Source organism: Lissotriton vulgaris, unplaced genomic scaffold (assembly GCF_964263255.1).
Source record: "Lissotriton vulgaris unplaced genomic scaffold, aLisVul1.2 SCAFFOLD_1454, whole genome shotgun sequence".
Lineage (NCBI taxonomy): Eukaryota > Metazoa > Chordata > Amphibia > Caudata > Salamandridae > Lissotriton > Lissotriton vulgaris.
The window spans coordinates 452605-480003 of NW_028243495.1; the positions used below are offsets into that span (position 1 = coordinate 452605).

General features: G+C 50.8%; 1 protein-coding gene across 1 annotated transcript; it reads right to left on the reverse strand.

Annotated features, from left to right (window-relative positions):
• Window positions 1-26420, reverse strand: LOC147668331 (uncharacterized). Its single transcript, XM_086948594.1, has 3 exons — window positions 26238-26420; window positions 8190-8231; window positions 1-2561 (listed from the first exon to the last, which is right to left on the reverse strand). Exon 3 carries the CDS (start codon window positions 1943-1945, stop codon window positions 581-583), a length of 1365 nt encoding a protein of 454 aa, XP_086804720.1. The 5' UTR covers window positions 1946-2561; window positions 8190-8231; window positions 26238-26420; the 3' UTR covers window positions 1-580.
• Window positions 26421-27399: the final 979 nt, after the last annotated feature.

Genomic DNA, 27399 nt, shown 5'->3' on the forward strand with positions numbered 1-27399 from the left:
TTGGTGGTCACCCTAAAATATTTTTATTTGCATATAGTATTTCCCAATACTAAACATTATTGAAGACAGAACTGTTGAACCAATATGCAGTCAGCACAGATATAGCAAACAATTATCCTGAAAGCGGAAATAAAATTAATAATGCTCATCATTAAGATGTAAAGTGAAAAACATAGATTTAAATGCAATAAGTATATGTGATGAATGAAATTAGTTTGAAAAACATGCACCAAGTTATTTTGCACAAAAGTAAAACAATGAAGATATCCTTATTCTATTATGTTTCATTTACACGTTAAAGAGCTCAACAGGGTGTATCTGGGGAAAGCACAAATTACAGAAAGCGCTCAAGAAAAAACATTGTGAAAAGGAGGTAGAGAAGTGGGAGGATCCTGAAATAAGCAGTGTCTGGCAGGGGACAGTGGGGGTAAACACAGATGCAGGCATACATGAATAGCATTATGACTGGACTAGTCTGGGGGATGTTCACAGATGGGCTCTTCGCACTGAACATGCACAGACGTTTTGGTCATTAACTGCACATGTAACATTTATTCCAAATGCATTCAAGGATATTGACTTAGGTTATCACAATGACTGTATAATAAGTTGTTTCTCCGGCATGTGTTTGCTGGTGACGCTTTAAAGCAGAAGACTGGGTGAAACTCATTCCACATTCACCACATGTGTACGGTTTTTCACCTGTGTGTATACGCAGATGGCAGCTCAAAGTTGAAGATTTATTGAAGCTCTTGCCGCATTCAGTGCATGTGTATGGTTTTTCCCCAGTGTGTGTTCGCTGATGGCGTTTTAAGTCTGATGCTTCATTAAATCTCTTCCCACATTCACTGCACAAGTACAGCTTTTCTGAGTGGGTTTGCTGATGGCGGGTTAGGCTTTGTAATCGATAAAACCCTTTTCCACATTCAGTGCATACATGTGTTTTTTCTCCTGTGTGGGTTAGCTCATGCTGCCTTAGAATCGATGATCGACTAAAACATAACCCACATTCACTACACTTGAATGGTTTTTCTCCAGTATGAGTTCGTAGATGGCGCTTATAGATTGATGTTCGATTAAATGTCTTCCCACATTCGTTGCATGTGTGTTTTCCTTCTCCTGTGTGGCTTTGCAGATGGTGTCTTAGGACTGCAGACTGACTGAAACTTAGCCCACATTCAGTGCACTTGTATGGTGTTTCTCCAGTGTGTATTCGCAGATGGACCCTTAGGTGTGATGATCGAGTAAAGGTCTTTCCACATTCATTGCAAGTATGTGTTTTTTCCACTGTGTGGGACTGCTGATGGTGCTTCAAGACTGATGACTGACTGAAATTCATACCACACTCAATGCATTTGAATGGTTTTGCAGTGTGAGTTCGCTGATGGCGCCTTACGTCAGATGATCGATTAAAGCTCTTCCCACATTCACTGCACATGTAGGGTTTTTCGCCAGTGTGTGTGCGCTGATGAATTTTGAGGTGTGAAGAATGATTAAAGCTCTTGCCGCATTCACTACATGTATGCATTTTTTGTCGCCGATGGACTTTAAGATGGGACATTAAGAGTGATGACTCACTAAAAGTCATCTCACATTCACTGCACTTGAAGATTTTTTCTCCTTTGTGTGTTCGTTGATGGCGCTCTAGGTCTGATGAGCGATTAAAGCCCTTTCCACATTCACTGCATGTGTACGGTTTTTCACCTGTGTGTATTCGTTGATGGAGTGTAAGATTTGATGACCGGTTGAAGCTTTTTCCACATTCACTACACATGTACGGTTTTTCTCCAGTGTGTGTTTTCTGATGAAGTTTAAGTTTTGATGAGGAACTAAAACTCTTCGTACATTCACTGCACGTGTATGGTTTTCCTCTCTGGATTGGCATCTCCTGGCTGGGCTCATTTTTGACCGCATGCCATGACTGTGTCATCGGATGTACCATCATGATTGATGAAAAACTGATTATGCTCTTGCACTTACTGCACTCGGACTTCAGGAGAGAGTTTTCAAACCCAGCGGTAAGGCTGAATGGACACTATATGTCTTGTCCCATGTATCACATACACCTGGCTTCTATGTTTAAGGTTGGCTTGTTGTTAGGTCATTTTTGTAAAAGAGAATGAAAAGTACGCCTGTTGGCTGGGGTGGAAAACGCTTGAATAGAGCTTTCTATTATAAATATTAATTCTTTATTTTAATATTCAGTTGTCTGATTCACGGAACTTGATAGGGAGCAGCCAAGACAGACAGTTGACTAAACACTGCAAAATTTTAAAAAGTATAGTTCTGACCAAATTCTGGTTTGGGGCACATTTTTCTGCATTTGGTGATGCCTTAATTTAGTTATTGATTGAATGTATTAATTCAAGTGGGATGGAGGTACCCAGACATTCACTGAACTGCTTGATTGACTTGTCAGCTGCGTCTGTTGGTGTATGTTTTTTCTCTCCTTTAAACTTGCTGCTCAACAGTGCACTCTTCTTGGTGAGATCCAATAAGGTTCAAAATAAAGTACTCTCAAACTCCGCTTACAATGCAGTAGTGAGTCCAATCCCTGTTGGCTGAAAACAAATCTGAAATTACTAAACGTACAGCTGATATGAAAAACACTATACCAGAAGGAGTTAACATGACATTAGCCAATAAAATTACAGATCAGCAAACGGAATTTAAAAATCACTAAATAATTATAATCATAACTGAATAATTGTCTCTTTAAAGCTTTTAAAGAGAGCAAGGAATATTCTTAAAATCACTATCATAATCATATAAATAGAAACTACTGGTGTGAGAAGTTAGCCTGGCATATGATGTCCACTATTCTAGTGGGCACCTTGCACCAGTCTAATCGACCCTCATTGATGGTGGTAGTAAAGTCAACCTTATAGACAAGCTATCCGAGTGGTAGCATGGACGAGCAGTCTTAGGCTAAAGCCAGCTGTTTTACCATATATAATCCCTTGAATACCAAATGAAAGGACACCACACAAGGTATATATCTAACTTTTCAGAGATCGAAATACATCACAAGTTACTCACTAAGCATACTATAGGTTGCACAAATACAATTCTGCCCTAGGGTCCTCACGAACCATATACTAAGTAAGTGGTATAGGGACCACTTCAGGAATAGTGAATAGGCCTAGGGAATCGCTACAGAACCAAAGGTTAGGAAGTAGGTGGCCCACGGTAGACGCGTGCAGTGTCTAAACACAGTCGCGAGTTACCATGGAGTTATAATGGGAACGTAAAAGTTACAAAGTAGTTGATTAACCCCTTCCATGTTCATGACAAGGTCAGCTCGTCATGGGCGTTACCTGCGCTGACCTTGTCATGAACAATGGTATATCCTGAGTTGCAGCACAGGAGGGGAAAACCCCCTAGCAGCCAAGGTGTTAAGGACACTTCCGGATGGACTACGGTAAAACCCTTTTAAACTAGGACACTTCGAGAGTCAACAGCCAGGGGAGCACCGGAGTACTCTAGTTACCTCACCCAGGGAAGCCGGGGGCATTGGTGTATTTTCATGTCGGGTTTTGTCGCTGTGTCCTATGGAGAGCTGCAACGAAGTGCTGCAGGTGACCAGGAGAAAAGTGTCCGGGTGGATCCAAGGACGGATCGAAGATGTGAAGAACCTGAAAGCAGAGGGGACAGAGTCTGGGTCACTAGCCAGGAACCAGGAAGGTACCAGGCGATGTTGAGTGTTTCAGGTGAAGAAGGTGAAGCTAGTCTCTGCAGCCACGAGGACCAGGAGGCGTCGACGACGAACAGGAGCTGGATTCGAGCTGTCCCACGAAGGATCTAGTTGACTGTGGTGTCTGTATACGGATTGGACCCAACAAGCCTTGGCAACCGCAATCCACGCAGGAAGGGAAGATGGGCCTAATGTCAGACCAGCAAGGTCTGGGGAGCTTCTCCTTTGCAGGGAAGCTGGAGCAAGCCTGGAGCAACCAGGAAAGCGGTGTAGTTTCAAAAGGATGTCTTGGGAGGGCTAACTAGTGGGCACCTTGCACCAGTCTAATCGACCCTCATTGATGGTGGTAGTAAAGTCAACCTTATAGACAAGCTATCCGAGTGGTAGCATGGACGAGCAGTCTTAGGCTAAAGCCAGCTGTTTTACCATATATAATCCCTTGAATACCAAATGAAAGGACACCACACAAGGTATATATCTAACTTTTCAGAGATCGAAATACATCACAAGTTACTCACTAAGCATACTATAGGTTGCACAAATACAATTCTGCCCTAGGGTCCTCACGAACCATATACTAAGTAAGTGGTATAGGGACCACTTCAGGAATAGTGAATAGGCCTAGGGAATCACTACAGAACCAAAGGTTAGGAAGTAGGTGGCCCACGGGAGACGCGTGCAGTGTCTAAACACAGTCGCGAGTTACCATGGAGTTATAATGGGAACGTAAAAGTTACAAAGTAGTTGATTAACCCCTTCCATGTTCATGACAAGGTCAGCTCGTCATGGGCGTTACCTGCGCTGTGCTTATGACGAGCTGACCTTGTCATGAACAATGGTATATCCTGAGTTGCAGCACAGGAGGGGAAAACCCCCTAGCAGCCAAGGTGTTAAGGACACTTCCGGATGGACTACGGTAAAACCCTTTTAAACTAGGACACTTCGAGAGTCAACACCCAGGGGAGCACCGGAGTACTCTAGTTACCTCACCCAGGGAAGCCGGGGGCATTGGTGTATTTTCATGTCGGGTTTTGTCGCTGTGTCCTATGGAGAGCTGCAACGAAGTGCTGCAGGTGACCAGGAGAAAAGTGTCCGGGTGGATCCAAGGACGGATCGAAGATGTGAAGAACCTGAAAGCAGAGGGGACAGAGTCTGGGTCACTAGCCAGGAACCAGGAAGGTACCAGGCGATGTTGAGTGTTTCAGGTGAAGAAGGTGAAGCTGGTCTCTGCAGCCACGAGGACCAGGAGGCGTCGACGACGAACAGGAGCTGGATTCGAGCTGTCCCACGAAGGATCTAGTTGACTGTGGTGTCTGTATACGGATTGGACCCAACAAGCCTTGGCAACCGCAATCCACGCAGGAAGGGAAGATGGGCCTAATGTCAGACCAGCAAGGTCTGGGGAGCTTCTCCTTTGCAGGGAAGCTGGAGCAAGCCTGGAGCAACCAGGAAAGCGGTGTAGTTTCAAAAGGATGTCTTGGGAGGGCTAACTAGCCAACGAGCTAGCAACCGGGAAGACACGTCAAGCTGAAATGCAAGAGCAGGCCCCATGCGGCACTAGTGGAGGTTGGAGGGCTGAGCTTAGGTGCAAATGGCTCTCGGGTCTGGGGCTTCTCAAACCCCATTGCACAACTGCGAGTGTGCCTCGGTAGTTGCACGGATAGCAACGTGCAGGTAGTCCAGGGTGTCCGGTCCCACGTCTCTCGTGTCCGCCACGGGTCTCAGCTTTGCTGTGGATCGGAGTTGGAGATGTCTGAAAGTCCAGTTCCTGAGTCGCTGAGTCTTTGGGTTCCGGCAGGAGCGTTGACAAAGCAAACCGGCAAGTTACTGCTGGTGCCTGTTTGCACAGGGTGGCCACTCCTTGACCACAAGGGAGATGTCTTCAGTCTTCTAGTCGGTATAGAACGTCGAAGGTCCAAGAGTTTCGTTTCAGTCCATGATAATCTAATGTCTCTAGACACAGCTCCTATCTTTATACTGATTTTAGGGGCTGGATTACCTGCTAGGTCCCTCCTATGGGTGGACCTGAAAAGGGGGTGGATACACCCCTTTCTCTTTGTCCAGTTTCGCGCCAGAGCGGGCTGGAGTGCCCCAGCAACTGATTTGAACCGGGCTATGCGTGAAGCACCTTGTGTGCCCCAGGCAGTGTCTGGAAAAGCATCTTTCCATTCAACCCACCTTGCCCCAATACACTACAGGCTGTCTGAAAACTATTGTCCAAGCCTCCCTTGCTGGAGTTTCGTCCAGCTGCAGGAGGTCATAGAAGAAACGCTTCTGCTACCACCCGAGCGCCCTGTCTCAATAAAAGGTGCGGTCGCTGTGCTGGAACCCATTTGCTTCCAGCGCATCTACAAGGAAGGAGAGTGCTTCTGTTGAAGAGGGGGGGGGGGGTTTAATATGACAGATACAAAGAGAAAGGAAAGATCTTCTCCTTTTGCCCGTGTCAGTCTATAGAGGATTACTGCTCACAAGAAGGAATCCAGAAACCCTAGACCACCAGGGCATATTTCTTTGCTGGGGGAGCAGCGCCTTAAGCAAGGGGGCATTTCGGTTTCAGTGCCACTAGGGGGCTAGATCGGCCATGTGATCAGAAACCTACTGGATGCAAGGGACACATGTTTGGTCAAATGCTTGGTGGCGCTACCCCTAGGGCAACGGTTGCTCCCCTTGGTGGTGTTTTGTTTTTTTTTAATTCCTAAACCAGAGAGAAAGCATCCGGTTTTACACCGATCTGCCACCTGGGCAGGCAGAAGCCCAATAGATACCAGGGATCTTATTTTTGGGCAATGGTAGCTCCCCTGTAGTAGGAAAATATTTGGTATACTTTTAGCCGTGTCACTAGTTTACAATGCTGCTGTACAAACAAAATAGACAAAAGGCTGCATTGGTTAAGATTATATTTCTCCAAGGCACATTCTGAAGAGCAGCAGAGGCCAGATTTAAAGATCACTAACTTACACAGAAAGGTGTCATAATGCAAATCATACAGAAAGTACCAGGGTCCTTTCGAGCCCTACTCTAGGTCTATGCTGCGAGATACAATGCATTCTCCTTCTGCAGAGGGGCGTGTGAGGCCACCCAGTCCTCGAATGGAGTCCTAAGTGCAGAGCCTTGGTGGCTGTGGCCAAAATCTGTTTTTGCTGCTTAAAAGACAATAGAGAGAGGATGGGTTGGGACGAACAGCGCTCATTTGATTGCTATGTCAGCATACTCTGTCCAATAGAAGCCTTTGGAACACCACAAGAGCAGAGGGGTCTCAAGAAATCTGTTATGTGTCATTATTGCAAGCATATGGCTGTGATGTTCAGGTAACAGCAAGTTTTCTTTTTTCCACTAGTATGCTTCTGTATTGATCTTCCATATGGTGTTGAGTTTGTGTATGTTTTATTCAGGTTGTGCCAAAGGCAACGCCTGAATATCCTCATGGGGGGTCAGCTGCGCTCGACAAATCAGAGTTAGTTGACTGATTGAAAGGGTGACTACAAAAGTGGATGGATAAACAGGTAGATGAGTGAGTGCGCCTGTATGCCTATACCCAATGGCGCTTTCATTTAGAAGTCAGGTCCACTGGCATTTCCAATACTTGTTAAAGCAGAGATGTTATCAGAAGAAAAGATGTCAACCTTGGTATATGAAGACCTAGCATCAAATAAGGCTGTAGATTATACGCAAATAATGTCTTCGTTTGGTTTTAGGGGTTTGATAATAGCACAAAGTGTGTGGGGACACTGCACCGAAACTCTGATGTTAACCTAGACTAGTATTCCAAAGTGTTTGATATCAGAGTTCCCAAGTATAATCACAAAGCATGAAGTTTATGAACACACAATTTACTATGGTTCGGCTTGTACTAAATGAGGTAATTGCTTCTCCCCCCAGCAGAAACTGGTACAATTTCAAACAACCCCACACAGATGTGCAAACCTGAGTCATTCCATTTGGGACTGTAAAACCCAATAGGTCTCACAGTCACGAGCTAACACATGCAAGCAGCATTGTGCATGCGGATGTTTGAATGGGTTAGCACAAGTCAGAGCTATTGGCTTGTTTTATAAAGTGATGCAAATGTAAGCCCCTGTCAGTGGGTCTGAAAGAGACGTGTCAACCCAAGTCAGGGTAATTTCCATGTGTCTTGTTGGAAGGACATCCTCAGTAATCTCAGTTTTAGCCAAAAGTAATTTGCATTATGGAATGCCAAGTGTGGTTTCTAGGCTATTACACTGCACCAAATGGTTACTTTGAAGTGAACTCTCTGCAAAGAAACTTCTTTGTTCAACCAACAATAACGTCTCTCTCAAAGTGTTACCTGAAGCATTGAAAGGTTGCGTATAAAAACCGTAAAAGAGAACTATTTACAATACAAAACAAAAACTTGGCAGCCATGTAAAAGTGTAGAAATAACAAATATTAAACAACATGTAGTAAAACGGCCAGATTTCATACCCATGACTATATCCAAGGCAAAAAAAAAAATGAATAAACTTTCAGTACTTACCAGAGTAGAAAATGAAAGAAGCAAAAAGCTATTTTCTTCAGCCTGAAAAGAAAGGGGACAAGTAAAGATATTTACTAGTGGTGAAAAGCAGTGTTTAGATACATTTATAAATAGTGTTAATAGTAGGAGCTCTGGCACATTATGTGCACGGCATGTTGCAAACTAGAGTAAAGATGATTTGCCAGTGTCAGCAGACAGGCCATGGTCAAAATATTCAAGAAAAGTGTTTCGATTACATTCTCACACTTCATTTGGCTCAGGGCATGGGGTTCTTAGAAGACACAGCAGTGGGCATTTGTTCATAATTTAAGGAACACCAGCCACTTAGTTTAGCTGCTCCAGGAGTATTTTCACGTATAATCCCACCAATTTGTTTGTGGTATATACAGTATTTGTATCAGAATTTAATTTCTCAGAACAAATACCCAGCCATAAAAATAACAAAATTAAATAGCTATTGCTCAAACAAATTCCTCTTTCTTTTTTAAAACGTTTTGCTTCCACTTGTAGTTTAAATCTTTCAAGAGAAAGAAAGGGGAAGAAAAATACATTTCAAAAACAGTATTCAGGGACCTTCATAAAAAGTAGCGTAGGCAAAGCTTTCTAAACAAAATTGTCTTTTTTTAAGGAATGCTAGAGTTAGGAATGTGCAACAGTTTAGAGTAAAGAAAACCAGCATTAGCCAAGCCAATAGGTCTCAAGTGGAAGTAGAGGGGGAGGTTGGTAGAGACCAGGATGATTAAACAAGCATTGGCAAAGGTAATATGCCTTGCATGTGCAAGAGCTATTAGCAATGCCAATGCCTTTTAGCTATGTTGTACACCAATATTTTGCTAATAAAATTAGCCACATTAATAACCCCAAAGTATTCCTAACCTAATAAATAGCCTTATTGAACGCTGCATGTGATATGGTGGCTTTTTTTTATCTGAACACTCCTTCCAGGTAATTTCTCCCCCTACAGTTACCAACCCCACACTACACCACGGTGCTCCTCACGGAGCCCTACCTTTTCAAGGTTTACATTCATCCGTTGGCACAGGTTATAAAATCGGAGGGGATTGTGCTGATATCTTAAACCGATGATACACAGCTCGTGATCTCCTTCACATATAAACCTACACTCGATCGGTATAACTTTCAAAGAGGATTGCTAGCTGAATAACAACTGCCTTTGCTTGAATGAGAATAAAACAGAAGTACTTCTACTGAGAAAAGATACCCAGTCTCGGGGTGACAATTGGTGGCCCTCCTCCCTCGGGGACCCTCCTATACCCAAGTATTCCATCAAAAATCTAGGAGTCTTCATGGACAGCGCCCTGGCTTTTGAGGCTCAGGCCAAATTCGGTAGAAGGCACCTGTTTCGGGCTCTTGAGAAGTCTCAAACCCATGTGCATCTTTTCGACCGCAGCACCAAACAAACCATTATTCAGACAGTAACTCTGTTGCGGTTTGATTACTGTAATATCTTGCACCCGGGGGCCAACAAGTCAGTTATCAGAAGACTTCAGCTGGCACAAAATGCTGCAGCGTGGCTGCTATTCTCCCTCCCAATACTTTGCACTGTCTCTGGTCTTCTTCATAAACTGCATTGGCTCCCAATGGCTAAGTGCCTATGCTTGAAGACCCGTGACACCCCCAGGTACGTCGCTCCCCCTTCATACAGCACTGCCTGTGTGTCCCTGCCCCAGCTGCCGCTGCTGAGGAAGTTCAAGGCCCTCCACCACCCGCAGGCTACCACCTGCCCCTCATACCTGGTGGCCAGTGGTAGGCCGTAGGTAGGTTTGTTCATCCTCCGCTTTTATTGTATTGCCTGTATATTCATTGTTGTGTCTGTGACTGCTGTTGTTTGTCTTACCCCGCTGCCTGTATGTGGTCCGTGCCCCTTTTTCTTCCCTCAGTTCCCCTCGCTGTCCGCGTGCTCTCTGCGCTCGGTTTTTCCTTCTGTACCCCTCGCTGCACCCGTGTCTCTGCCCGGTTTTCCCTTCTGTACCCCTCGCTGCCCCTGTGTCTCTGCCCGGTTTTCCCTTCTGTTTCCCTCGCTGCCCCGGTGTCTGCCCAGTTCTCTCTTCCGTTTCCCTCACTCCACCCGTGTCTCTGCCCGGTTTTCCCTTCTGTTCCGCTCGCTGTCCCCGTGCCTCTCTGCCCGTTTTTCCCTTCTGCTCCCCTCGCTGCCCCCGTGCCTCTCTTGCCTTCTGTTCTTAGCTGCTCCTGTATTTCTAAGTCCTGTATTTTGCTCTGTGCCACTCGTTTTTCTGGTATTTGTGCCCTTTTGCCTTCTGTGCCACTTGTTTTGCCCTCGTTATTGTGCCCCTTTTGCCTTCTGTTCCACTTGTTTTTTGTGCCCTTCTGCCCTCTGTGCCACTAGTTTTCCCCTTGTTTTTGTGCCCCTTTTGCCATCTGTTCCACTCGGTTTTTGTGCCCTTCTGCCCTCTGTTACACTCGTTTTTGTGCCCTTCTGCCCTCTGTTCCACTCGTTTTTTGTGCCCTCTGTGTCACTCGTTTTTCCCTCGTTTCTGTGCCCCTTTTGCCTTCTGTTCCACTCGTTTTTTGTGCCCTTTTGCCTTCTGTGTCACTCATTTTTCCATCGATTTGTGTCCCTTTTTCCTTCTGTTCCTTTCGTTATCCCTCACCGCTACGTCCCCGCCCCCCTGACTGCCTATTCGCTGCCCCCGCCTCCCAGCTGCTCCTTCCTCCCACCTCCCCATATTTGCCGGCCGATGTGCGGCCGCGCCGCTGGCGCGCCTAAGGCAAGCCGGTCAGCGCCTGGACGGCGCCCAGCGCCAGAACCCCTGGCCCCGCACCCGCCACGATGATCACCACAGCTTTGATGCCAGCACGTTCTCAACTTCGGACGCTGCCACACCTGCTTCAAACCCCCCCTGAAACGCACACGCAGCCCCATCACCTGTCGGAGCTGCAGCTATACCAGCCTCAGAGCCGACGAACCACCCGCCAAGAAAGACCCCAACCAGCTCAGACGCAAACTACTGAACACCCGCTCTGCACGCCAGCATGCCGTCGAGCTCCGGGACCTGCTCGACACAACATTCCAGGATGTCGCCTTCCTGTCGGAGACCTGGTTTATGGACTCCTCCGCACCAGACATCGCCATAGCCATCACAGTCGGCTACAAGATCACCCACAGAGACCGCACCAATGGAATCGGAGTACTGGCCATCGTCCACAAGAACAGTATCAGGGTCTCGAATAGCACAGCGCTCAGCACCGCTGAACACATGCATTTCCAGATCCACAGAACCTAACTCCACCCTCAGAGGCACCCTCGCCACCGACCCCTCGGCCCCTGCCCCCAGTTCAGCGACACCATTGTCGACTTGATCAGCATGCACGCCCTGACCTCCACAGACTACATCCTCCTCGGAGACCTGAACTTTCACCTTGAGAGCGACAACAACTCCACAACCCGGATCAATAACCTCGCCAACCTCTGACTGAAGCAACTCGTCACAACACACACCCACTCTGCCGGCCACACGCTCGACCCAGTCTTCTCCTCAAGCTCGCACGTCTCCGTCAACCACACCACCGAACTCCTCTAGACCGACCACCGCTGCATCCACTTCGCCTTCCAGAAGTCCACCACACACCACTGAACCCAACAGATCCCCAGCCGCTGCTGGAGCAAAATCACTGAAGACCTACTACATGCAAACCTCGCTCTCTGCCCACTCACTGAACCCTCCAACGCCGCTGCCCTCAGCCTCACATGCTGGATCGAGGACTGAGCCAACACCCTCGCCCCGCTGAAGAACCCCCCCCCCCCACAGAGAAACCAGCAAGAGGGCCAGCTGGTTCACCCCAGAACTCCTAGCCTCCAAGCAAGCCTGCCGGAAACTAGAGAAGAAATGGCACAGTGAACAAACTACAGACAGCCATGCAGCACACAAGGACGCAATCCGCAACCACCACAACCTCATCAGGCCGACCAAGAGGACCTCATAAGACCACCTCGGCAACAACGCACACAATAGCAAGAAGCTCTTTAACATCGTGAAGGAACTCTCCAACAACATCCTGCCGTCGCAAGACCTGTGCGACTCCCTCACCACCTTCTTCCACCACAAGATAGCAGACATCAACGACAGCTTCAACACCCAGCAACACAACAGACCCTCCGCACACCATCGACCATGACCCCCTGCTAGCCTGGGCCAGCGTGAGCATCGATGACCCCATCAAGACCATGCTGACAATCCACTCCGGCTCTCCGTCAGACCCATTCCTGCACCATGTCTTCAACTTAGCAAGCAGCTCCATCGCACCCCACCTGCGCAATGTCATCAATCTCTCTCTCAAGACCGCGACCTTCCCAGAGATCTGGAAACACGCCGTGATCAACGCCCTACTCAAAAAACCTAAGGCAGACCCAAGAGACCTCAAGAACTTCCGGCCCATCTCTCTGCTCCCCTTACCGGCCAAGGTCATCGAGAAAACCTTCAACAGACAGCTAACCCGATACTTTGATTTTGGACTACGGCGAGACCGCAGCACTCATCCTCCTAGACCTCTATGCCGGCTTCAACACCGTCTGCCACCACACTACGCGCACGCCTCCACGCCGCAGGGATCCGAGAAAAGGCCCTGGATTGGACCACCTTTTTCCTCTCCGGCAGAACCCAGAGCGCAGGCCTCCCCCATTCTGTTTCAAAGCCTCTGAGATCATCTTCTGTGTACCCCAGATATCCTCCCTCAGCCCGATGCTGTTCAACAACCACATGACCCTGCTCGCACACGTAGCCCGACCTCAACTTAATCTCCTACGCCGACGACACTCAGCTGATCCTCTCCCTCACCAAGGACCCTATCACCGCCAAAGCCAACCTCCACGAAGGAATGAAGGCCATCGCCGACTGGATGAAGACCAGCCGTCTGAAGCTGAACTCGGACAAGACTGAGGTCCCCATCCTCAGCTCTAACCGTTCAGCCTGGGATGGCCCCTGGTGGCCGACGGCACTGGGGGCAGCACCGACACCCACCGACCACACACGCAACCTGGGATTCATCCTCAACTCAACACTCTCAATGACCAAGCAAGTCAACGCCGTCTCCTCCTCCTGCTTCAACACCCTCCGCATGCTCCTCAAGATCTACAGATGGATCCCAACAAGAAACAAGAAAGCCAGTCACCCAGGCCCTAGGCAAAGTGAACTTCTGTTGCCCCCATCCCCAATAGCATTCGGATAAAATGTTATGCTTTTAGGACATTCAAGGTGAGGGGAGGAAAGTAGGACGAAATCGGAACATACAGGGAATGGGAGGGGGGGTAAAAAGAACAGGCATAAAGAGATTGGGAAGGGGAGACTGGTGAGTTTGAGAGGGAGAGAGATTAAAAAAAAAAAAAAAAATCGGATGTGGGAGTAGGAAACACTTGACAGACTGAACAGGATAAAGTGAGAGGGAACAAATAACCAGCTCTGTGATATGCCCTTTGGTTCGGACCCCCACTCCCCAGGGGGAGGGGGGATAGTGGCTGGACCAGGGGTCTCAGTGGAGGCCACCCCCGGGAAGCAGAGCTAGAGCACCAATGTACAGGATTGGCTAGAGATAAGGGAAGGGAGACAAGGAAGGAGAAAGAGCGGGAACACCAGATAATAGGGCTGGGCCAGCTCAGCCGTAAATCTAGGTTTAGGAATGTGGTAGGGGTATTTAAAGGTGGGCACCGGGCACAAGGCCCTCTTTCTCCGGGGAATTTTGTCGGGAGAAGACCCTCCCACCCACCCGTTGAGGAAAAAGATTTAGGAGGGGGAGGCTGGACAAGGGGGTGACATTTGTCACAGAGGCATAATGGACTTGCAAGAGGTCCTTTGGTTTGGAAGAAGGGAAAGCAACGGATGAAGACAAAAAAATACAAAGCGATCCAAGAGGAATACAAAAAAGCAGGTTGCGAAGCAGGCACAGACCGCAAACGGGGCAGTCAGGACCCAGGAGGTCACTGGCAAGCCCCCCAAGCCCCTTTGTTCAGGTGAACCGGAAGTAAGCAATTAATTAAGCAACAGAGGGCATAGCCTGTGGCATGGAGGAAGTTGGTTACCGGGTCACCTCGGAGAGATGGGTGGGGGAACAATCAACCAGGTTTGGCGGGCGGGAAGCACTTCGGCTTGCCCAGGTAACAAAGAGGGTACACACCGGAAGTGAAGAGGCAACCGGCTGGGGTGGGAACAAACGCTTACCCGGGAGGAAATGAACCGGATGGTTACCCGGGAGTGAGTGGACACCAGAAGCGAAAGGGTCATTTGGTTGGGTTGAAGCAGACGCATACCCAAGGAGTGTATGGCAACCGGAAGTAAAAGGTTACCCGGTCGGGCTGGAAGCAGAAGCTTGCCCAGAGTGAAAGGGAAGTGTTGCGTCGCCAGGTGATAGTTCACCGTGGCAAAGATAGCTGCACTGAATGTAGGGCACAGTGCAGAGCTGATGGGGTAAGGACACAGGCTCGCCAGACAAAAAATAATGGTGTGTAAAGGATCGTTTGTAAGTTGGAAATGCCTAATAAACTGCGGCCTCAATTCTTCCATAAAACAAACTTGTGTGGTCTGAATTTATTGGCATTCGGGTGGGGGGTGCCTCTGCTGTGTGCTCTGCAAGCGCACATACGTGTCTGTATGTGCGCATAGAGAGAGATGCTAAAATGGTTTAAAGTGATACTTGGGAGCACCAAGTTAGGGCTAGACTATCATATTTAGCCATGTAGTGGTAATGGGGTTGGAGAGAGGTGGAGAGGCTGCACTTGAGGAGAGGAGGGCAGAGCGGAGCAAGACAGCACACTGTAAATCACAGACAGAACTGGAGAGGCAGGATTACCCCCATTCAATACACACAGTAGCCATCAGTGCTGTGCACTTGCAGGCGCGATTGGAGCAAGCTTCAGCATCCACCCCAGCCTCTGTCCCACCATCCACCCCAGCCTCTGTCCGTCCATCCACCCCAGTCTCTGGTCCTCTGTTCTCTCAGAGCAAACATCACAAAAGTCCCCTCACTCTAGATCCCTCCTCCTCCCTCTGCACCCCCAGACTCAAATGCACACTTCTCAACTGTAGATCGTCCCAAAGACACTCCTCACAGGTCGCTGATCTCATCATTTCCTTGAACCATGACCTAGCCATCCTAACGGAAACATGGTTAACTGAATCTCCTACTCCTATCATGGATATCCTAGTTTCCCCCCCCCCCCAAAACTACTGCATCATTAGACTTGACAGGTCCAGGAAGACCGGCGGTTGAATCGCATGCATTTACAAGAGCAACCTTTCAATTAATAAAGTCACCGCCCATTCTCTTACCTCCTGTGAATACATCTGCCTTGATGTCTTCAGTGAAAACAAACCTGTATGTTCACTACACATCATCTACCGCCCACCTGGGGGCAACCTCACCTTCTCCCAACAACTCATGGACACAATCTCAATCAACTCAGGACGGCAAAACACACAAATTTACCTTGGCGATTACAATCTTCACTGGAATGACTGTAGTGACGCAGTGGTCAATAGCCTCAAAAATTACCTCAACGCTTCTGACCTCACCCAAATTTGCGACAGCCCGACCCATGACAAAGGCTCTATCCTCGACCTTATCATCTCCAAAGAAGGCACTACTCAACTTGATTCAATCCAACCCTGTGACTGGTCAAATCACCACATTGTCACATTCTTCATCAATGAAAAAGTTGAACTTATCCCGGCCCAATCCTCCAAGCCCAAACTTCGAAAAGAGACCTGAAGAAACTCAATCCAAACTCTCTACCCCCTAACAACTGCAATCTCCTTCTTCCCCATACCGGCGTTACTGACGTTCAGTGCTTAACCGACCACTATCTCAACGCTATGACCTCAATAATCAATGAGGCTGAAAAGAGTCTCCACCAAGATCTCCAACCCGTGGTACGACGGGAGCCTCAATGAAGACAGACGGGCCATGCGAATGGCAGAGCGCACCTGGAGATCTGTCCCCTCGGCACTGCACCTAAAAACTCTAAAGAAAAAGAGAAACGCATACTTCAGGAAAATAAAACGCTCAAATGCAGACTTCTTCAGACTCCAGCTCGACCAAGCAAAAAACCGTCCAAGAAAACTGTTCGAGCTAATCCGATCACAGGGCTCGACAAATCCACTCGCCCGCTCGCATTTGCGAGGGAGAATGGATGAGGACGAGCTATTTTTAGGTCCTACTCGCCCTTTCTGGCGAGTAGGAAGATAAACTAACTTTTGTCCTCTGTCTTTAAAAACAGAGCAAAAGTGACAAGAGAACAAGATTTAAAGGCATTTTTATTGCTCATGAAGGGAATGAGCAATAAAGATGCCTTTAAATCTTGTTAACTTGTCACTTTTGCTCCGTTTTCAGAGACGGAGGTCAAGTGGGTTGCAGTCAGGTCGAGGGGATTTTCCATGGTACTAGACCTGCAGGACTAGTACATTTTTCGGATTTGTCGAGCTCTGGATCACAATCCAAGGAACAACCCCAAGCAGTCGACACTATGGGCAATGCACCTTCCTGTGAAGATTTCTCTGCTTTCTTTAGCCAAAAAACTGACAACATAAGGAGCGATCTCCTCATTGACGCAAGCCTTTACTCCAAACCCCACTGCATAACACCCAATGAACCAAAAAACAATGCGACATGGTCATCCTTTGGTACTTACTCTGAAGAAGAAATTGACAGACTACTCAGCACCTTGAAACCATCCAATCACCTCACTGACCCTCTTCCTGCTAACGCTGTAAAAGACTTCACCCCTTTGCTCCTCCCACTCTGGACTAAAATTATCAACAGCTCACTTCAACAAGGAACCATACTTGACTCCCTCAAAGTTGGACAAGTTACACCTTTACTAAAGAAACCAACAGCCGGCCCCCACTGATCTAAACAACTACCGTCCTATGACCAACATTCCCGCTCTCGCCAAACTGTTGGAAAAATGCGTTCAACTTCAATTGACAAAGCACATAGAACAGTTTGATCTCCTCAACCCTCATCAACCAGGCTTCAGAGCAGGGCACAGTACCGAAACTGCTATGACCCAAATTTTAGATCAAAATGATACCTGCCTCCTCATCCTTCTTGATCTCTCTTCAGCATTCGACACTGTGAAACATGAGAATTTACTCGAACTCCTAAACACGAGAATGGGTCTTTCTGGGACTGTTCTTCAGTGGTTCACCTCCTTTCTACACAACAGGTCTCAGAAATTCAAGAGCAACAACCTGATGTCCTCTCCAGTACCTGTATCGTTAGGTGCCCCTCAAGGATCCTGCCTATCCCCTACTTTGTTCAACCTAGTTATGGAACCTCTCAATCCACCCCAGCCTACAAGAATCCAATGTACACTTTCACATTTACGCCGATGAAACCCAACTATATCTCAAATTACAATCCCCCAAAGACATTATGCGTCTGAACTCAACGATCAGAAGCACCCAATCCTGGCTTGCCGATAACCACCTCAAACTCAATGCTCTGAAAACAGAGTTCCTTCTGATCTCACCTCCAGCGAAGATCTCCACCACTCAAATTTGGCTTAAACACCTATCTGCACTCAATGTCCAACCGACCATCGTGGATTCAGCAAAATCTTTAGGCATAACACTTGACGCCAATCTCAACATGCAGCAGCATATCAGCAAGGCAACTAAGGGAGCGAACTTCCAAATAAATACCGTGAGGAAACCCTTCCTCCCAGCCGAAGACTTCCAAACTGCAGTACAAGCACTAATCATCCCTCGCATAGACTACGGCAGCATCGCCCTCTGCGGTCTCCCCCTAACCACAACTGCACCCCTTAGAGCTTCACTAAACGCGGCAGCGAGACTCATCACTGGATCTAAAAAACACTCACATATCTCCCCTGACTTTAAATCCCTGAACTGGCTGCCTTTTGAAGCAAGAATACATCTGAAAATTGCCTGCATGACGCACAAGGCTATACACCTGAACTCACCCGGCTACCTCACTCAGAAGCTGACAATTTCCGGCGGCTCCAGAACCACCAGAAGTACAAACAATCTTCTGCTGAAGCCTCGAAGATTCCGGAAGAAAGAACTTACAAACGCTCCTTCTCAGGAATGGCGCCTAGGATCTGGAACTCACTCCCTCCTGAAACCAGACTCATCCCCTCCACTTTTCTTTTTAAGAAAGAAGTTAAAGCTATCCTCATGGCTAAACACACTTGAACTACTACTTTTGATCTTTTAAGACTGTGCGTCGATCTGTACTACTTGTCTGATCCCTTGCACATGTGTTTTACTTGTATTATCGACCCTACCCGATTGCTCGTGCTCCCTCCTATTTGTGCTACTTGCATTGACGACCTACATTCCTAACTATGCTCTCTCGTGTACCCACCCTACCCCTTACCCCTTACCTATGTAAAGCGCTCTGTTATCTGCAAAGATCTTGTTCGCGCTATATAAAAGTTTCAAAATAAATAAATAAAAATAAATAAAATAAAATAGCGCCTCTTGTGCCCAAGAGCTGTGGATGGAGGACTGAAAAGTAGAGCAAAAGCGCCAGGCGAATGATAGTTTAGGAATATGATGTGCTTATTAATGGAGACCTCCCGGAAGAGACTGAATGTTTCCTCAGCTAAGACACCAAGTAGTTCGGTGAAATAAGGCAAAGCATGTCATAACACCAGGCTGACCAAGCGCTGAAAGCCCTTACTAAGTTTAGGAAATCATAAGTAGCAATACTGCTTGTAATAGAAACATGTTTGCCCCTAGCCCATGGCCATCAAATAACCTCTAAAACAATTCACAGCGGAGCAGCTTTATACTGGGGTAACTAGGCCCATCTCTGTAGCGCCTGCTATTGATCTCCTGCTCATTTGCGTGACGCTCCATGCTCAAGCCACTCTTATCATGTAGCACTGTACCAGTCTGTGCTTTCCAGATTGTTATCCTATATGAGTTGGAGTTGTGGAATACAATGAAGTGATGCAACCATCTCTCGCTTTTTGTGAGGGGTGAATGGGTGGAGTAGAAAACAGAACAGGTGACAAGGGTTACACAACATACAAACACATGCACGATACTCCGGCCCTTTCACAGTCTTGCTTGCACCATCCCATGGCACCTACCACGGATCCGAAGAAGGACGCATGCATTCATCCTGCCCTCACGCAGTGGCAGATCTGACTCCATCATGCTTTGTGTCCCTGTCAGGGTTATTATGAGGTGACATACAAATATTACAACACTGGGAGAATTCTTGCAACCCAGTTATTTATGTAGCGGTTATGGCACTGTCAATCATACACATTACGTGTAGCTTACGTCACTGTAGTTATGGGCTTAATTAGCACGGCACCCACTTCTTGAACGCCGAGCTTCGCAAGCCTTTCTTTTAGCACGGCTTCAATGCAACTGCCAGGCAACAGATCCTGAAGAATTGTGCTTACTCAGCGGAGGGTCAGGTAGTATTGAAAAGTAAATAGTGGGACCGGCGACTACCTTTGTTCAGATGAATTAGCAAACTATCCCTGTGGAGTTGAGGAAAAGCATCTTTTATAGCGTGCAGCAGCAAAGGTAGATGTTCTGGATCAGCTGCACACCGAACGGGGCAGGTGAGGCGTGAATAGCATCACCGGAGCATATTCTGACTTCTAAAATGTGGCCACAATAAACACAGACACTTGTGGGAAGTCCTGTTACAATGAAGCCCAGTAGCCGAGAGTCGGGTGCCACGTTAAATGTGAAATGCTCGTCCGGGTGCGCACATGTAAAGCGCGCTGTGGGAGCCAGAGGAGACGCCATGCACGCGCAAAGTGAAAGCTTGCGATGTGTCGCTGCTTTCTCTGCCGAAGCGAAACAGGAGGTGGCACACACGGACAGGAGATGTGCACGCTGTCCATACACGCGCACATCTCCTGTCCGCGCGTGCCACCTCTTTTCTCCCTTCTGCAGAGAAAGCGGCGATTATAGGTCTTGCCAAGGTGAGCAACGCATGCGCTGCATCTCTAGGCGAGATCTAAAAAGGCGAGTTAGACAGTAAGCCTCACTAGTTACACAGGATATAAACAACCTGTTCACTTCTAACAAACACTACGTGGTGTGCTGCCACCACAACAATAGTGCAGCTCAACTCTTGGTGAAGGTGGTAGCCTTCCAGCACTATGAGGCTTTGTGTTTTGCTCCCGGACCAACAAAACTGCAATCTATGACGCATTCCTAGGTCATTGCACACATGCATAGGCCATGTGTGTCAATGACTTAAAATCATCATTAGGAATTCAGCCAACAGTACAGCTGGGTACTCATGGTAGGACTGCATGCCTTTTACCAGACGTAGAACTTTTCCATGTCAACACATGGCAAGGGGACTTTTGGGTGTGTCAGAATAGCTGAAATTATAGGTTTGATTTGCTTCATATTTGGAGATTGGACTATCTTTGTACCCAGAATCCATGAAGTTTTAATTTATAAGCGGACAAAAGGTTTCCAGTTCCTCTTTCAACGTACTTGCTCTTTAAGTTAATGGAGCTTTTGGTGATGGCTCACATCATGAGTTCTACCATGATATTCTAGTGTGCTGCCACTTTTAACCCGGAGGAAGTCTACTCGAAAATATGAATACAGCGTCTAAACATGTGCTGGCTAATGTTTTAAAGAAACGTGTACAGCAAGTGTAAGATTTTTTATTTCTTGAGAATACAATATTAAGAATAGTCTGTTTTTTAAACCTGTCCTGCAGAGTGCTCAGTGGTCTCTTTATGATGTTTGGGCTTTGCCCTACCGAAGGGCAATTTGGGTGGCCCTTCTTAACCTCGTGGAGCTCTAACCTTTGGCCTAATACATCACAACTGATTGTTGACTGGTTTATTATATTTTTGAGAACTTTTGAGTTGTGTATGACCCAGTGTTGGACAGGCCTCGTGAAAGGCTCGCTCCCTCCCCGCATGACAGGGCCCGGACACCGGCTCTCCCGGTGTCACCAGAAGAACTACCCCGGCAACCCACAGAAGCAACCCGCAACCAGTCCCCCACGGGACGCCTGCTCCCGAACATCCCAGCATCGGCTGACCCGGGCCACCGTCAGCACCATTGCCCGGGCCCAGCCGCCATCTTGGACACTGCACCAGGAGGCCGCGTGGCCTCAGCTCGACCCCAACCCTGGGCCTGGCCAGGCCCCGCCATCGAGGCACCACCATCCACCCAGGAGGTGAAGAGACCACTTGGCAGGTCAATGGGAGAGAGGAGTGTCGATGGCTCTCCCCCGCCAGGTGCCGATCGCCCCAGCCTCCCCGGGCGCTGGCTCCACCCCCCTGCTGGGTGTCTGGACTCCCTCATCCCGGACCTCCCGACCTCCAAGAGCGAGGGCCCGGACATCAAAGGAGGCCAGACCTATAACTTGGGCAGCGCCAGAGCAGGAAGGCAGTTGTATCCTTGAGTCGAGAGACACCTAGAAGAACTCATCCTTGACGGACTGTTGGCGCTGCCGCAGCCCTGCCTTGTGAATCATCGTCCTGCCTGCTGGCGCTGCCGCGGCCCTCTGCAACCTACATCCTCGTCGGGACCTGCTGGCGCTGCCGCGGCCCTCTGCAACCTACATCCTCGTCGGGGCCTGCTGGCGCTGCCGCAGCCCTCTGCAACCTACGTCCTCGTCGGGACCTGCTGGCGCTGCCGCGGCCCATCCTTGTGTGAACCATCGCCCTTGCCGGCTGGCGCTGCCGCGGCCCTTCTCAAGAGAGACTTATCATCCGAGCCTGCTGGCGCTGCCGCAGCCCGACCCTCCAGAACTCCGAGCTCGAGGATTGTGAGCTATTCATCGTACCACCTCCGTACCAGACCGGTACCAAGACTGTCCCGCTACCCCCTTTCCCTTCCAGAGACTAGAATTGAGAGGACCCTCGTGTCCCGATCTCACTGTATCGTGATATCCTTGCTTCAAGAATCGTATATAAAGAGTGTTGACCTTATCCTTGTGTGGTGTCCATCTGTGGGGGGGAAGTTACTTGTCTGTACGATCGCTGGAGACGGCCCTCACCGGAGGCCTCTCCTCTTGTCCTCGGCCGACCCTCCAGGTCCCCTTCTAACACCCAGCCTGAAATTCTGGTTTGTATTATTCATGAACACCGAGCACTGCTAATGCTCCTTTAGTCTCCACACCTCTGCACACATTGTTGGTGTTGAGGGCGTGAAACTGTCCTGGGGGCTGTTTGTCTCACACGAGTGCTCCACTAATCTCACCTGTCCCCTCATGGACCGCTTTAAACAAGTGTAGTGCTCCACACCTGACACCAGCTGCCAATTCAATAGATGCCCTATGCCACTGGAGAGAAAGGTCTGCGCCCCAACCCTTCCAAGTACACCTGTCACTTCTGCCCTCCACGCCCTCCTCTCCAGCATGCTCTCAGCTTTTCCTACCCAGTCCCCCCTCATTTCCCTTGGCACGGCTTCCATCTGCAGCGCCCTCCTCGCAATGGTGCCCCCTCAGCTCTCCTGCAGTGCCCTAGGTACCTCTGCCCTCCTGTCACTGGTGCCCCCTCAGCTCTCCTGCAGTGCCCTCAGTACCTCTGCCCTCCTCACACTGGTGTCCCCTCAGCCCTCCTGCAATGCCCTCAGTACCTCTGCCCTCCTAGCACTGGTGCCCCCTCAGCCCTCCTGCAGTGCCCTCAGTACCTCTGCCCTCCTCTCACCTGCGTCCCTCAGCCTCTTTACATCTGCCCTCCTGTCACTGGTGCCCCCTCAGCTCTCCTGCAGTGCCCTCAGTACCTCTGCCCTCCTCTCACTGGTGCCCCCTCAGCTCTCCTGCAGTGCCATCAGTACCTCTGCCCTCCTCTCTCTGGTGCTCCCTCAGCCCTCCTGCAGTGCCCTCAGTACCTCTGCCCTCCTCACACTGGTGCCCCCTCAGCCCTCCTGCAGTGCCCTCAGTACCCCTGCCCTCCTCTCACTGGTGCCCCCTCAGCTCTCCTGCAGTGCCCTGTGTACCTCTGCCCTCCTCTCACTGGTGCCCCATCAGCTCTCCTGCAGTGCCCTCAGTACCTCTGCCCTCCTCACACTGGTGCCCCCTCAGCCCTCCTGCAGTGCCCTGAGTACCTCTGCCCTCCTCACACTGGTGCCCCCTCAGCCCTCCTGCAGTGCCCTCAGTACCTATGCCCTCCTCTCACTGGTGCCCCTCAGCCCCCCTGCAGTGCCCTCAGTACCTCTGCCCTCCTCTCACTGGTGCCCCCTCAGCCCTCCTGCAGTGCCGTCAGTACCTCTGCCCTCCTCACACTGGTGCCCCCTCAGCCCTCCTCTCACTGGTGCCCCTTTAGCTCTCCTGCAGTGCCATCAGTACCTCTGCCCTCCCCTCACTGGTGTCCCCTCAGCCCTCCTGCAGTGCCCTCGGTACCTCTGCCCTCCTCTCACTGGTGCCCCCTCAGCTCTCCTGCAGTGCCCTCAGTACCTCTGCCCTCCTGTCACTGGTGCCCCCTCAGCCCTCCTGCAGTGCCCTCAGTACCTCTGCCCTCCTCTCACTGGTGCCCCTCAGCCCTCCTGCAGTGCCCTCAGTACCTCTGCCCTCCTCTCATTGGTGCCCCCTCAGCTCTCCTGCAGTGCCCTGAGGACCTCTGCCCTCCTCTCACTGGTGCCCCCTCAGCCCTCCTGCAGTGCCCTCTGTACCTCTGCCCTCCTCTCACTGGTGCCCCCTCAGCCCTCCTGCAGTGCCATCAGTACATCTGCCCTCCTCTCACTGGTGCCCCCTCTGCCCTCCTCTCACTGGTGCCCCCTCTGCCCTCCTCTCACTGGTGCCCCCTCAGCTCTCCTGCAGTGCCCTCTGTACCTCTGCCCTCCTCTCACTGGTGCCCCCTCAGCTCTCCTGCAGTGCCCTCGGTACATCTGCCCTCCTCTCACTGGTGCCCCCTCAGCCCTCCTGCAGTGCCCTCAGTACCTCTGCCCTCCTCACACTGGTGCCCCCTCAGCCCTCCTGCAGTGCCCTCAGTACCTATGCCCTCCTCTCACTGGTGCCCCTCAGCCCTCCTGCAGTGCCCTCAGTACCTCTGCCCTCCTCTCACTGGTGCCCCCTCAGCCCTCCTGCAGTGCCCTCAATACCTCTGCCCTCCTCTCACTGGTGCCCCCTCTGCCCTCCTCTCACTGGTGCCCCCTCTGCCCTCCTGCAGTGCCCTCTGTACCTCTGCCCTCCTCTCACTGGTGCCCCCTCAGCCCTCCTGCAGTGCCCTCAGTACCTCTGCCCTCCTCTCACTGGTGCCCCCTCAGCCCTCCTGCAGTGCCCTCGGTACCTCTGCCATCCTCTCACTGGTGCCCCCTCTGCCCTCCTCTCACTGGTGCCCCCTCAGCCCTCCTGCAGTGCCCTCTGTACCTCTGCCCTCCTCTCACTGGTGACCCCTCAGCCCTCCTGCAGTGCCCTCGGTACCTCTGCCATCCTCTCACTGGTGCCCCCTCTGTCCTCCTCCCACTGGTGCCCCCTCTGCCCTCCTGCAGTGCCCTCTGTACCTCTGCCCTCCTGTCACTGGGGCCCCTCAGCCCTCCTGCAGTGCCCTCAGTACCTCTGCCCTCCTCTCACTGGTGCCCCCTCAGCCCTCCTCTCACTGGTGCCCCCTCTGCCCTCCTCTCACTGGTGCCCCCTCTGCCCTCCTCTCACTGGTGCCCCCTCTGCCCTCCTCTCACTGGTGCCCCCTCTGTCCTCCTCTCACTGGTGCCCCCTCTGCCCTCCTCTCACTGGTGCCCCCTCTGTCCTCCTCCCACTGGTGCCCCCTCTGCCCTCCTGCAGTGCCCTCTGTACCGCTGCCCTCCTGTCACTGGTGCCCCTCAGCCCTCCTGCAGTGCCCTCAGTACCTCTGCCCTCCTCTCACTGGTGCCCCCTCAGCCCTCCTCTCACTGGTGCCCCCTCTGCCCTCCTCTCACTGGTGCCCCCTCTGCCCTCCTCTCACTGGTGCCCCCTCTGTCCTCCTCTCACTGGTGCCCCCTCTGCCCTCCTCTCACTGGTGCCCCCTCTGTCCTCCTCCCACTGGTGCCCCCTCTGCCCTCCTGCAGTGCCCTCTGTACCGCTGCCCTCCTGTCACTGGTGCCCCTCAGCCCTCCTGCAGTGCCCTCAGTACCTCTGCCCTCCTCTCACTGGTGCCCCCTCAGCCCTCCTCTCACTGGTGCCCCCTCTGCCCTGCTCTCACTGGTGCCCCCTCTGCCCTGCTCTCACTGGTGCCCCCTCAGCCCTCCTCTCACTGGTGCCCCCTCTGCCCTCCTCTCACTGGTGCCCCCTCTGCCCTCCTCTCACTGGTGCCCCCTCTGTCCTCCTCTCACTGGTGCCCCCTCTGCCCTCCTCTCACTGGTGCCCCCTCTGTCCTCCTCCCACTGGTGCCCCCTCTGCCCTCCTGCAGTGCCCTCTGTACCGCTGCCCTCCTGTCACTGGTGCCCCTCAGCCCTCCTGCAGTGCCCTCAGTACCTCTGCCCTCCTCTCACTGGTGCCCCCTCTGCCCTCCTCTCACTGGTGCCCCCTCTGCCCTCCTCTCACTGGTGCCCCCTCTGTCCTCCTCTCACTGGTGCCCCCTCTGCCCTCCTATGACTGGTGCCCCCTCTGTCCTCCTCCCACTGGTGCCCCCTCTGCCCTCCTGCAGTGCCCTCAGTACCTCTGCCCTCCTCTCGCTGGTGCCCCCTCTGCCCTCCTCTCACTGGTGCCCCCTCAGCCCTCCTGCAGTGCCCTCTGTACCGCTGCCCTCCTCTCACTGGTGCCCCCTCAGCCCTCCCCTCACTGGTGCCCCTCAGCCCTCCTGCAGTGCCCTCAGTACCTCTGCCCTCCCCTCACTGGTGCCCCCTCTGTCCTCCTCCCACTGGTGCCCCCTCAGCTCTCCTGCAGTGCCCTCGGTACCTCTGCCCTCCTCTCACTGGTGCCCCCTCAGTCTCCTCTCTCATCGGCCTTGGGGTGTCTCTGTTCTCCCCGGGGTCTTCGCCCCTCTGTCGGAGCCGTTCAAGTGCCCTGCGGAGCCCCAGACCCGCCGGCCCCCTCGGCCTCACCCCCCCTCGGTCCGGCCCCTCCTCCTGCTGCGGCCTCCGGCTCTCCGCTCCCCCCGCCCTCGGGGCCCCTCCTCCCTCTTAGTCTCACCGGCTGCGGTCGCCGCCGCTCCAGGCACGTCCACGGAGGTCACCGAGGCCTCCTGCTGCCGCCTCCCGGGGTCAGGGGTCAAGGGTCAGCACCGGTGCGCGCACCCCGGCCGGGGCCTGCAGAGCCGTCCTCGATGGCGTCCGAACCCGGCGGCGGCTGCGCCTGACGTCACGCGCCGTGGGCGGGTCCACCCGAAGGGCGGCCATTACGCGGATAGGGTGAGTTCACCCACACCTAAAATGGCCGCCCGCCAACTTATTTTCACAAAAGTACAGCCTAGTGTTACGGGTCCTTGAGTGTAGAAACAGAGATAGGACTGCAGCGCCAGAGTCCCGCTACGAGCAATGAAAACAGACATAGGACTGCGCAACACTGACTGGGAGAAAGGAAAATAGAGATAGGACTGCCGGGCCGGATACCAGCATCTGAGCAGGATCTTTCTTTTATTTATTTATTTATTTATTTATTTATGCAATTTTATATAGCGCCGACTTTACCCGAAGGTGTCAGAGCGCTTCACAATAGGAACAGAAAAGATACAAACTGAGAACATTACACGAGCAACAGGTTGCAGAGGCATACGTTACGTTACATACGGTAAAGTGATAATTGTGAGCAAACAAGAATACATGAGGTAGTAAAAGTGCTCAGGAGGAAAAAGTGACAAGTGTGCAGGCTACAAGAGAAAATAGAGTATAATTTGCGGTATAATACTGCAATATCTCACTCCGGACGACCTGAATCAGGTTGGGTATGACGGTAAAAGTGACCAGAGCGGCCGTCTTTGGATGGTGAAAGATGCCCAATAAACAGAACACAATAGTAAAGGACGGAGTGATAACTTTTTATTGACATTTTGAGAAAATTGCATCATAAGTACAATAAAGTTAATAACTTACAATTTGAATGATATAAATAAATATACGGAATATATGGACAGCCCTGCCAAGTGTCACGCATCAGGCGTGACGGTATCGCGTTTCAGTGCCGGTGTCCACATCACCGCACGAAATTCTTTTGTCACGCATAATTAGGAACCCCCCCCAGGCTGACTACCCACCCCTAGGTATGCTTTAACAAGAAGCTTTGGAAGCTGCAATAGCGAGCTTACTGTGCCAAGGAAAGCGTGCATGTGTCCGACGATGTCAGCAATTTATGGTGA

Bases quoted from the DNA above. Each gene is read 5' to 3' on its own strand.
- LOC147668331 (XM_086948594.1), bottom strand. From the start codon at position 1,945: ATGATGGTACATCCGATGACACAGTCATGGCATGCGGTCAAAAATGAG.